At 38.8% G+C, this 13434-nt stretch overlaps 1 protein-coding gene across 2 annotated transcripts in view; it reads right to left on the reverse strand.

Moving 5' to 3' along the window:
• The window catches only part of LOC149573218 (pleckstrin homology (PH) domain-containing protein), a 380091-nt gene that overhangs the window by 305875 nt on the left and 60782 nt on the right, over positions 1–13434 (reverse strand). For both annotated transcript variants that reach the window (XM_089814397.1, XM_089814396.1), the window contains exons 5-9: positions 1478–1572; positions 1251–1368; positions 878–979; positions 592–786; positions 295–455 (exon numbers count right to left, since the gene is read on the reverse strand). In XM_089814397.1, the coding sequence (XP_089670523.1) occupies positions 295–455; positions 592–786; positions 878–979; positions 1251–1368; positions 1478–1572 (671 nt within the window). The remainder of the gene's footprint in view (positions 1–294; positions 456–591; positions 787–877; positions 980–1250; positions 1369–1477; positions 1573–13434) is intronic.

Here is a 13434-nt window from a genome sequence, read left to right on the forward strand (position 1 = left end):
AAGTCACTGATAGGAATAAGTCTCAGGCACTCAATTCAAATAAATCAGTCCTAAAACTGAAGGATGGGACACGGGACATTACAGCCCTCAAACAATGTCATCAGAGAAGGATTCCCCAACTCAACCAATGCAAATGGGAGCAGTCAGCTCAACATTAATTGTTGAAGATTTTTCTTTCTTATTTTTATGCTTTATTATATAAATGGAAAGAGATTCCATATAGAAATGAACATTGACTCGTTTAGAATTATGCCAAAAAGGATATCTGACACAAAGAGTACATCATAAATATACCTTGCCCTTTTTTGTTGTTCAACTAGCACTTTACAAGCATACTGCCACCAGGATTTGGCATTGGCATGGACCCCCACAAGAGGCCGGTAGTGAGCATACTTTAAGCGACGCTTAAAGGCTGAAATATTCTCAGCCAGCTTCAACATGTCCCGATATTCTGCCTGTAAAGCAAAGAATCTTTGACTCTTGTTGAAAAGAGAATGAATGCAAAATCAAGAAAACACAAACCAATATGGTCCATTCTTAGAAGAAAATCAAAAATAGCCTCAAAGAAAAAAAAGAAAAAGAAATTCTTACCTGCGATAAGCATAAGGTAACATCATCCAAGTTCACAATTGCTTTTTGTATTGGTTGGTCTGCATTTCTTGTATCTGTAGATCCAAGTTTGACATATCTTGCATCCCCACGTATAGGTTGCAGGAGATAACTATGTTCTTGGGAAGCACAGCAACTAGATATTGGTTCTTCTGTCTTGACTCCAGGTTCAAAAATCTTAAGAGAAATAATTGTTAATATATAGTGGAGTAAAAGAAATGCTCTCTTTTAAGAAAAGGTGAAAACTTTTCCTCGATCAAATTTATACCTCACTCCACTCTGAAGGTAGCAAATCTTCCCAAGATTTACCAATCTCCCATGGCTTGACATCAGAGTCGAAGTAAACAGCCAACCGCTCAAGCTCCACAGACTACAAAATTATAAATAGTCGTGAAGAAAGGATTCTTGGCAGACAATTTTTTCTTTGAATTCTAGATATTGAAGTTCATCACTATTGTTCCCATCGTTGGCAATCCGCCACAGTATAATTGGATTAAGCATGAAGAAAATGAGACAGAGACCAGCAATTACACAAATAAATAGAAATAATCTTCTGATATTTATGAACCATAAGACATGATAATAAGAGAGATTGTTCATATAATCATTTTCCTTTAGATAACCAAAAGAATGGAACCTACCTTCTGTATATAATCCAATGTCCCACCAGTAATGAAAGCTTCTTTTCCATCTTCACCAACAGTCACTGAAGCAAGTTTCTCCAATGTCATTCCTGCTGCAAATGGATGACCAGGATTGCTAGAAGAAAACCTTTGTCAGATATATTATCAGTATGGATGACATGAACAAGTAGATAGACGATTGTGTACATGAAAGATCCAACAGAAGAGACAAGAAATAAACCAACCTTTCAGTGTCCTCATATCTGACATGGATATTTGTAATAGCAAGCTTAATATTCCCTATAACTGTGTTAATTAGAGATCCCAGCCATGATGTATTCTGAAAAAAAAAAATACCATGATCAACAAAGAATATTTACTTACTCTCTCTTGCTGAAACAACTACAAGATGAGTCATCTGGAAAAAAAACTAAATTTCGAGATATATAAATAATCTCTTCCATATTCATCTCCATGCTGACAAATTCTTTGCAATGCAAGCCAATACCCTCAAAAGGGCCCATCAATTTGTAGATTAGAAAAAGGTCAAAATGGAAACTAATTAATTAAGACAATAGAAAAATTCAATCAATATTAATATCCTCTTGCTGCTCAATAACAGAAAACTTCATAAAATATATGGCATGCTTTGCAAAGAATGTAGGTTTTCAGTCCATTGTGCAACACTCCAGTATGCTTTTCCTGAATGATATTTTAAAATCTTTTTCTTGTAACAGAAAGCTGAAACAACAGTTGAAAAAACTTGTAATGTTCACAGGCCTCATGAGTAATCAGAATTGTCAAGCCTAAGGAGTAATTTATAGGAAATCTTAGCAGCAAGTTTTCAATAAAACTCTAAGAATTTTAGCAAAAACCTCACCATCACATGTCAAAAAATTATGTCATAAATGGAGACGAATCTCTGGTTAGAATTAAATGCACACTATTAAATTTCTGATCTTTTCCATTTACATTTTTAGATTTTAAGAGCAATCAAATACTCTGTAGGTTTCGTCTATTGCAATTTTGCAAAATCTAGTGGTTATAAGAGCTAAGTTTTCATCCCTTTTATATATCCAAACAGCTTCAAAAGTAAATCTCAGCATTTGTCAATAACAGAGTCTAACAATCATCAGTTATGTCCCCCGAAAAAGGTATATGCAACTCCATCTCACTATAAAAATGATAATCAATGATTTCAGAATTTCTTCATGACATATTTTCAAGGGAAGGAGGCATTTCCTTACCTTAAACATAAAAAATTGTTGAGTTGCAAAGGATCGTTGCAAATGTATTTGCACTGCTAAAGATAAGGAATGTTTCAATCACAGAACTGTTATTGTTCTCCAGATCTTGAATTGTATTTATTGATTTCGATACTTTCAAGAATGAATTCATTTGATATAAATAATCTATGATAGGGTATGTGGGTGAATGGTCATGTCTGTAATTAGAGACATGACCATTCACCCTTATATCTTAACATAGATTAGTTAACAATGACAATTGCTCATGCAGATTGATTAATATTACACCAATTCATTATTGTGTATAACTCACACATAATACTTGCATGAACGATAATGCCAAATAAGGATTGACATTTCCAGTCAAACCGATAATCATATGAGATAAACAATGGTCGGCATCTACAACCATGCCAATAATCTTATGAACATGTGAACTTCTTAAATGAAATATACATATATGAGTGCATCAGTTGTATTCAGAAAACAATATCAGAATAGCATCAAACTCATGTAATGACAATATATATATATATATATATATATATATATATATATATATACAGTTCAGATTTGTTGCTGACCGATGCTACATACTTTTAACACTCCCTCTTAGCTAGGGAAGACAAAATATATATTTCAATATGTTCACCTTATTTGGAAGAGTGATATCACCTATCTTGTGACATCAAAAATATAATATGCTTAAGAACATCAAGTCACATGATATTCTTCTAAGTTGTGGTATGTGCAACATAGAGTCTCATGATGTCTACTACTAAGAATAAAAAAACATGGTATATACATAAATATTACGTCTCATAATATCTACCATGATAAAGGAGCATAATAAGATATAATCTTTAACTGATATCAAGTCTCATGATATTTAGTGCTGTCGAGGTCAAGATCATGAACAATCATGACTATTCATAGTATATCTCCTAATGACTAGTCATGATGGTTCATGATGAGATGATCCTAATCTGGTGTGATTATGCACTAATTAAGTTCTATTTAAGACCTCTGATCTTGAAGGATTATATACTCAGTCCATTTCAATATAATGAGAAAATAAACAATATGATCGGTTTTGATGAATAAATCATATACTCAATCCAACAGATAATATGAACATACAGATTTGGTAAACTTAACTTATATGAAGTTTGATCAGATGCAAGATTCTTCCAAGAATAATAGTTTTGGTTTGGCATATGCATTTGACATGATCTTGACCGATGCTACATTTATCAACACTTCCATTTAGCTAAGGAAGATTAAGTGTACAACAATTTAGATATCACCTAACTCGTGATATCGAAGGAATATATAGAACATCAAGTAACATGACATTCTTATATCCTAGTTATGGTATGTGCACTAACATCACATCTCATGATGTCTACCATAACATATCATGGCATGTCCACAAATATTATGTCACATAATATCTACCATGATTATCTCATAAAGAACATAATGATCTACAAGAGATATCATGTCTCATGATATCTAAAAAAATGTTCAAGAGATACTAACTATCATGGCATACATACAAATATCACGTCACATGATATTCATCATGATAGTAAACATTATAAAGTCGTCACCTTACAATGTTGAATACAAGTGTATATTATCTGAAAGATTGTCACCTTTCAATAATGTACACAAGGGGGGCCTATAAAGTCATGGAGTCACATACATGATAAAATAGTTTACACTAAGTCACCATAGATTTTCTCATGTGGTGTTGTCATGGCGTCACACACATGATATCCACCATGAACCATGTCATAGCACGAATCCATCATAACTACTCCCAGAGAGTGGAACAAGGGTTTCACTTCTCTCTCACAAAGAAGAATTAAATTAAGTACATCTCAAGAAATTACTGATACTAAGACTCCCTCATAGCAAGGGCTTCGTTCTCCACAATTTCCAAGCTAGTCTCAAAATGAACAAAATTTATTTTAGTAGGAAACTTGGTGAGAATATCAGTCGATATTGTTTACCACATAGATCAATGGATTAATGCACACAGACAATGAACAAGAACAGCAGTCCTCCTTTTATTATTCGCATATGCCAAGAGATTACATACAGAAGATGATTTACAATGATCCCAGATGAGGTATAAACATTTCCCGCCGAACCTTCCCAAAGCAGTCCGTCGGCTACATAACAATACTAATTTACCCATCGGCTACAAAATCTTTACCGATGACATGAACCCGTCGGCTACATAGTATTTACAAACGACATCATCCCCGTCGGCTACACAATTTATACCAACGACATCATCCCCCCAAAAGAAAAAGTCATCTCTGGACGACAATTACAAAATATCCGAGACAAATTAACAAACAAAATACATTAACTAACTAAATACAACAAGATAGATCTGTTTCTATCACACCACTTTCACACTCGTCCCCAGACTGCACCAAACTGGTCTCCAAATCATGTTGCATCTATAGCCTCTACTTAACACTATACTGTCTCCTTAATCAAGCTAACCTTGATAGCCACCTGTGTTGCTTTCTCTGCTTCCAACTCCTAGGTACCCTGAGCCAAGTGTTGTTGTACTGCCTTCAACTAGATGATAGGCTCCTCCCGAGCTCTATATGCATCCACCAAGACAACTTCACGTCCAACACCTGCTCCAAGTGCCTTTGGTACACAGACACTCCATGCCTGCAGTAGCTCCAAGTCTCATCAATTGGTCACACTTCCCATGACTGATAGCCGCACCGACTGGGCGTCTAGGGGGCATCACCCCCAGCAGGGTCGAGAGGCAACCCCAGGCATGCTCCCTGTCGCGATACAGGGCAGGGTTGAGGGGTAGCGCCCCCACCGCCAAGACCAAATTAGCACTCTCAAACCCACACAAAACTCCACGGAACACACTATTTTTGTAATTTTCTTCCGATCCCACACTCTTTTTGGCAACTGCTTATGTTTCATCCCTGTTTATGTCTTTCCCTTCCCCTCGGCATCATACATTATTCATTTTGAACATCTTTGAGTTGTCGTCTTTCTTTTATTTTTTGCGCTCCTTCCTCTGCTCGTCTGCTACTGTGCCTCTTTCATCTGTTCTGTCTCTCTATAATGTACGGTTCCTCCTCTTTTCTTTTGTCTTCCTTTGTTCTGACAATGTCTGCTTAGCTGATTGGAACTTTCCCACGAAGCCTGGTCTTCTTTCCCCAGAGATTTAAAACAAGAGAAGTCATCGTTACACAAAGCACACCCTACAGAGAGAAGAGAGAGGCCGTGGAAGTGGAGAACGCGAGCCACAGGTTGTCGAGTGCTTCCAATGTCGACTTTCTCAAAGATCCGGCTTCAATCCCTCAACTAGCCTTTTTCACAACCTCATTCTACACCTCGAAGACTCTCTCTTAAGGTGATCTAAATATGGAAACCGAAGTCTTCTGCCATATACCGATAATCATGATCTAAATCTTTGCCGCAAGAGTATGTTTAACACCTGTTATTTTCTTATTCACCCATCTTTCTATGCTTAGATGCTGCTGCACGCGTCCAAGAACAAGTCTTAACCCCAAGAGTACCACCCAATGTCGCCTCTGTCTGATGCTTGCATGCTTCTGCGGGAAGGAATCAATAGGGTGTGGTTAAAAACAACTCCGCAGGGTGGAGGTTTAAAATGCCAACCATGAGACTCTGAGGCTCATCCGCAAAAAAGAGAAGGGTTGCGGCATAAAGAATGAAACCACGGGCTTAGAAACACCCCGCGGGAGAATAAAGCCAACTCGCAAAATAGCATCCACAGGAGTGAGAAAGTTAGCTGCAAAGAGGAACAGGTGAACGCCGCAAGTCAAGAAAAAACCAAGTCCGCGGGGAATAAAAGAATCCGCACAATACTATGTCCGCGGAAAAGAAGTTGGAGAGGTTGGAGCCGCAGGACAAAAAGAGTCCGCCAAAAACCAACTCGCGGAAGGATACAACCCACGGGAGAATGTCCACGAGCTGCCTGCAGGACAGGTGTCCGCAGAACAGTCCCGCAAGACACTCTGCCTGCAGAACAGTTGTCCGCAAGGGAGTCCACGAGAAGACTTTTCCCTCACTTTATTTTTTAATTTTTTTTCCTCGTTTTTTTTCTTTTTCCTTTTTTTTTATAAAAAGAAATACAACAAACTCAACTCTCCCTCTAGACTTTGTCATTCTGTGACGACGAGGGAACCGTTCGGACTTCGACATTCTATGACGACGAGGGAGTCTTCCTGGCATGGTACATCTTTAGCTTCGAACCATTGACTGCCTCAGGTATTTCTTGGTCGTTTAAAGTCCACAACTTTATTGTTCCATTATCATCTACCTCCTCGATCCAGTATGACCCGACCCACTTGACTTCAAACTTGCCTGGTTTGATTTCATTCCATCTGTCATACTTCAACACCAACTGTCCCGGTTGGAACTTGTTCAGTCTCAGGTGTTTATCATGCCACGCTTTGCGTCTGTTCTACATCACCTCCGTGGCCCATTGTACCGATAACTGCTTCTCCTTGAGTTTGTTCAGATTATACAACCCTTCCCTCAGGCTTTCCATGTTATGTACCATGAATTCCATCGGCTGCCATTCCTTGCTGTCAATAGCTGTATTCTTGATTTTAGAGCCTTCACTCTGTATTGTTGAAGTGTTTATTAAGCCCTTCCTCTTTGTTTCCTGTGCAGACTGTACGATGTGTTTTCCTTGCTGCCAGCACCTTTCTACTATATCCCTGGTTCGACGTAACATTTTCTTTTTGTGCAATCGTACGGTGGAATCTTTCCTTTTTCTGGGTTCATATTGTATGTTCTTCCCTTTAGCTTCAGCCATAACCTCCTTTCCTTCTTCCGCTTCTCTATATTCCTTCGGACATTCATTTCCCTCTTCTTTCTCACCTTTATCGACCCTTAACATATTACAGCTTGAAAAGAGCTCGTAATCCTCCATCTGCCAGTGGAAAAGGCCGTTCAAGGAGTCTAGGTCATCCTCATCCGACCCTCCTTCCAGTCTCAATACTCCCTCTTCATCAGGTTTCATTCTCTTCTTCCCCTCGTCATCCTCCCCACCTTCACCTTCAAAATCCAACGATGTTGCCTCCTCACCTACCATTTGTGTGTGTAAATCAATAATGAATCATTGTCCCCTGCTTTCCATTGATAGTGTATTTTTCTTCCAGTCATGCTTGACCTTCGCTTGCACGAGCCATCCATGGCCCAAAATAGCGTTGTACCCTCTCCTCTTCAACGGGATGATGACGAAGTCGAGTAGGAATGACCGTGTTCCAATCGTCACCGGTTGTGCCATCAAGACACCGAGGGGTTTAATGTCGTGTTGGTCCACTGTCAGCAACTGGAATGTAGGTGGCCACAATGTCGGTTGTCCCAACCTCTTCCAGGTATCCTCGAGTAAGACATTCATGCCGGACCCTCTGTCAACAATTGTGTCTATCAGCACATTTCCCAGAATCCCCATCTCGACGACCGCCGGATGCAGTCCCGATGTGAGGGCTAGCAGCATTGGATCTTCTCCACCTGTAGCAATTTCCTTCCCTCTTCCTGGTTCTCCTAGTAACTTAGCAGTTGGCACGATATTTGTGAGTGTCGATCGAAGCCGAGGCATTGTGATCAACAGACCGTTGATTTTGATGGATACCTCCATTTGTAGTATCTGCCGTACAATGTTCTGTTCCGCGCAGTTCCTTGTTGAGCTACTTGTGGTGTCCCTCAAGTGTGCACTCTCCGCCTATGTCACTTTCTCAATTTCCTTTCATACTTCCTCCAACCTCTTCTTTTCTTCTGCCAAGTCAGGGTATAGTTTTTCTTGTTTCCGTGTGATTGTCAGTACCTCCTCTTCGTTCATCCCAACAGTGATCAAATTCACTCCAGACTTCAGGCACTTGGCATCTTCATGATCGTTGGGTCCGCACCATCTGCATAATAATTTTGGAGTGTTTGCCATTGTATAGTCTTGGGCAAAGTGGCCCCACAAATTACATGCTTGGCATTGATCCATCAGCCGGCCATTCACATCGTACCGAATTCAACTTCGACTGCCATTATTATTGTTCCCATTGATGTTGTTTTTCCTTCGTCTATTATTTCTGCACCCTCCGGACGTGGCACCCTTCATACCTGTGTTTCCACTCCCACCGAACACGGAAGCCTCCTGTGTTAGGAATACTTGTTGAGGTCCTCTGGTTTTCATATTGAAGAGGCATTCTTTTGTGGAATGTCCCATGAACTAGCAAATCTCGCAGAACTGATTCTTTGGACAGGATCCTTTTGTGTGACCTTTTGTCTTACATTCCGTGCACCATAGCTCGCTTCCCTTTGTTTCTTTCTGCATGTTCTTGAATTCCTTCATCATCTAGATCATGTCCTTCTGGAGAGCTCGGACCTTCTTCCTATTGTTTTCATCATCGCTACTCTTTTCTTCCAAAGACTCATTGTCCTCTAACTCGGATGAGCTACTCTTCTTCTTCTTCGTTTTCTGCTCACTTTCCAAGTTCATCGCCCGATTGTATGCTTCAGTGTATGACGATAGCAGCACAATCTTCATCTTCTTCCGCAACTTTGGTCGTAGGCCTTCAGTGAACCATCTTTTTTGCGGTCCATCTGCCGGCTTATTTTCCATTTTATTTATTAAGTCTTTTAATTTCTTGGCATAGACTCATATAGTTTCATTCTTCCCCTACTTTGTGTTGTATATTTCCACTACGATCTCATTGTCGTCACACAATAGTTGAAATTCTGTAATAAACTCCTTTTTAATGTTGTCCCAATTGGTTAACTTTTGGGGATCCATATCTGCAAACCAATCAATTGCGACACCCCATAGGGTTGTCGGAAATTGTCAGACCCATTCGTTTGTATCTGTTATGCCATTCGCCCTCCAAATCGTTTCACATGTTTTACAGTGTCGAATTGGATCGGTCATACCATCACCATCAAACTTTGACAGCTTTTCCTTTGGTCCCGCCATCACTACTAGATTTTGTGCATAGGCGTTGTTTGGTCCTGCGACACTAGCGCTGTTCACTCCCACACCAGCGCTTTGTACTCCCACACTGGCGCTTTGCACTCCCACACCATGACTTTGCACTCCCACACCGACGCTCTGTACTCCCACACCGTGGTTTTTTGGTACAGGTGTCTTATCAACAGCAGGGAACTTTGGTGAAAAAGGATTTTTTGAAGTTGTCCCTTCCGAAAGTATATCGCAGACGAAGAGTTCACTCCACGCTCGTGTTCCCTCGACACTCCCAGTCGTGCGGGTTAATTCCCTTCTGTCTGGGCTCTCTTCCCTCAACGAATACAAGTTCAAAAATTCCTCCCTTGCTTCTTCCACCAATTCCACCCGCTGGTGAGTCTCCTCCAACAATTCCTCAACGCTTCTATGTCCGTCGGCAATCTTCTGAAACCTTCGTCTGTGTTCAGATTGCTGCATGAAAATTAAATTTCCTTGAGCTATGTGGATTTCATCTTTGTCCTTCAACGTATGCTTATTTTTGTTTCTGTAGTATTCTCCCCTATTTTTTTCCCAAATAAAGAAACTTGCAAGCTACTTTATTATATCAATCAATTTGCTTAATAATTCAACATAGCATTTTTGTCAAACACTTGGCACACATACTACAAAAATATAGGAAAATCTGAAACTTCTTATTTGCTAATTAAATATTAATTTTTGCCATGTAAATGTGCTCATACAATTGTTTAACATGCTGCGACAAATATCAATCTCGTATTCAACAACTACAATGCAAAAGTATAAAAATTTGACAGAAAAACCTGGAATTAGTTGCTGCAGTATTTTTGCAGATGTAGTTGGCAGCCTTCCAAACCCCCAAATCAGCAAGAATAAACAATAAACTTGTTGCAAATATTGTTCACGCACTGTAGCAAATTCACTATTCATCTGCACTGTAGCGAAACACTATTCACGCGCACTGTAGCAAAACACTATTCATCCGCAATGTAGCAAAACACTATCCACGCGCACTGTAGCAAAACACTATTCATCTGCACTGTAACAAAACACTATTCACGCACACTATAGCAAAACACTATTCATCTGTATTGTAGCAAAACACTAAATGAAACCCAGTGTGTTTGGAAACACCGTTAATCCTCCTGATTGTGTCTTTCAACAGCGAAGAGAATGCTAGCAAAGAGGGATTCCGTCCTCCAAGCCCGATAATCAGATATCCAGCAACATAACATTAATCTTCATCCAAGCATACAAAAAAGAAGCTCTTCCATTTCTTTTATAGTGTTCTCACAAGAGCTCAATCCTTCGTTTTCTCAAAGTGGGATAAAACATAACTCCCTTTATGTAACTTATGTCTTCAATGTGTTATAAAATAAAGGGGACTCTTTTAATTTAAATATTTCCCACAAACTATAGTCTATGCATTAATAAAGTTAAATATTTAAATTTAACTTTATAAAATAGCTTTATCAATGCATAACAAATCTTATCAATGATAAACAAGTCTTCTTGTCGATTTTAAACAATTACTATCGACATACCGCTGCCACTGGATGTCCGACCATGTCCAAGATGACTTACTATAAATAGTAAGTACGCACGCTCAAAGTTGCCTCAAAACCCCTCAGAAAGACCTGCAACTAAAACTATCTAGGCCAAATGGCCTCTAAGTCCCTTTAATGTCCTGGTTAGCCTACGGGACTGTGGGAAAATAGGCTAACGACAACATCATGCTATGAATGCTAAAAAGGAGACATTACAGTTTCACTGATTCGGCATTAGTCATGTTCCAGCCTTTGTTCTAGGTCCATCAGGCAACGGCGCCAAATGTTTACCGCATAGATCAATGGATTAATGCACACAGACAATGAACAAGAATAGCAGTCCTCCTTTTATTATTCGCATATGCCAAGAGATTACATACAAATGATGATTTACAATGATCCCAGATGGGGTAGAAAATATTTCCCACCGAACCTTTCCGAAGGGGTCCGTCAGCTACATAACAATACTAATCTACCCGTCAACTACAAAATCTTTACCAACGACATGAACTCGTCAACTACACAATATTTACTGACGACATCATCCCTGTCGACTACACAATTTATACTGACGACAAATATTTCTTCAGTGATAATGTACCTTGTCCAGAACACATCTTCATAGTCTATTCCCTCTGAATCACTATGATCAAAGTCATCAAAGATCCACTTGGCAGGTTTTCTAGCAACTCCCTTTGTTTACATCACAACATTATTCATGGCAACAATTTTTCGCATATAAATGTACTTGTCTGATTCCATAGTAACATTAGTGAATGTAATATGCTTTGGATTTATCCCTAGGCTTGGTGACACCAACATTCATGATAATGTGGCTTCTATGTGAAATTCCAAGTACATGCATCAACCTCTTGACCTTCTCATCCAAGGTTGCCTTAGACCTTTTTCTGAATGTGATATCAACCTTCCGACCTCCTTGTCTTAAGGTTTCCTCTAGTAGAATATCAAGACTCCTTGATTGCTATGGTTTCCTAGTCACTAGAGAAGTCATATCGACATGATCTTCTCCCTTTGAACCAATATAATCCTTGGTGGTTAATTTAAACAAATCCTCTAGATGCTTCATCTTGCACAATCCCAATAATAGAAGTTATCTTTCTTCAAAAAATACATTGTCTAGCATGATCCACATATGACATGAGATCGAGTCCTGCACAATATTTGCAGCATGCCTAATGTACCATTCTTATCTTTTCAATGAGGGTCCATATGCATCAAATCAGAAAATGCCTTCTTAGATTGTTTGAGAGACATCTCCTCTTTTGAGTCATCTACCCACTAAGGATGGATCAAATTGGAATTCTGACAGTGTATCTTCTCTGACATCTCCCCTTTAAAGATGGTTCAAATGGGAATGAATCATTGGTTATTATTCCTGTCCAAAAATATAAAATTCCCACTTATTCCATTTTATAAAATTTTCAACCTCTAACATTGCCACAAGATCTATATAAGACTCCTCCAACACTATTAATTATATCAGTCATCTTTTGATATGCATTAATGACCTATGCAAATTCTTGACCCCCACTGTCCAAGTCTGATATAAATCAGGTTGTACAATTTGTTCTACATATAGGAAGCCCTCTTATTTATCCTCTTCCACTTCAGTTAGAAGCCACACTTCAATTCACAATTGATCTTGAATCCACAGTGAAGATGACCCATCCTTAGCTTGTTCCCTCATGCAGATGTCAATATCAGTCAGTGCTCCACCAAATTTAGCACTAATTGTTTGTTGTTAAGCCAACAACAATATCCTTTTCCTTAATGCTGGTCTCTACTCTCACAGTTGTGGAAACTCACTCAACCAGACTTCTGATATTGGAATTTGAATTGCAATGTGCCACCAATATTCATCTAAGATGTTGTAAACTGATTTAGCTTCAACAGAGTATAATTGTTTTTTTTTTCCTTTCTTTCTAGGGAGTTCTTTCACCTGCAATTGCATAGAGATTTCATGAATTGAATCACCAAGAGAAGTGTTGTCACCGGCTCATATAGAATCCTTATTGGATACCATCAAGGATTATTACACCAGCAAATATGTCTTTTATGCCAAAGGAAATAAATGGCCTCCTTATGACAAGAATTATCTGGCTTCAAGTTTCTTGTTATAACATCCATCAATAGATATGGCATTTCGTTTCCAACGATAGTCACCACAAGGATATTTATTCTCGTCCAACAAACACTACCTTCATTAGGTGATTCAATACTCTATTTTCCTTCATTATATTTGTGCATATGCCTAGATCATTAATTAAATATTAAACAAGGATTGTTTATGAACCCCAGTCATTAACAAAGATGAACTGACATCTTCCGTCGAATCCATATAGTTAGCGAATAACTAAAACTATTTAGTATTTATCTTTACTGGTAGTCTT

The sequence above is a fragment of the Cupressus sempervirens genome, chromosome 2 (assembly GCF_028749045.1).
Source record: "Cupressus sempervirens isolate cs-2001-9-10 chromosome 2, ASM2874904v1, whole genome shotgun sequence".
Lineage (NCBI taxonomy): Eukaryota > Viridiplantae > Streptophyta > Pinopsida > Cupressales > Cupressaceae > Cupressus > Cupressus sempervirens.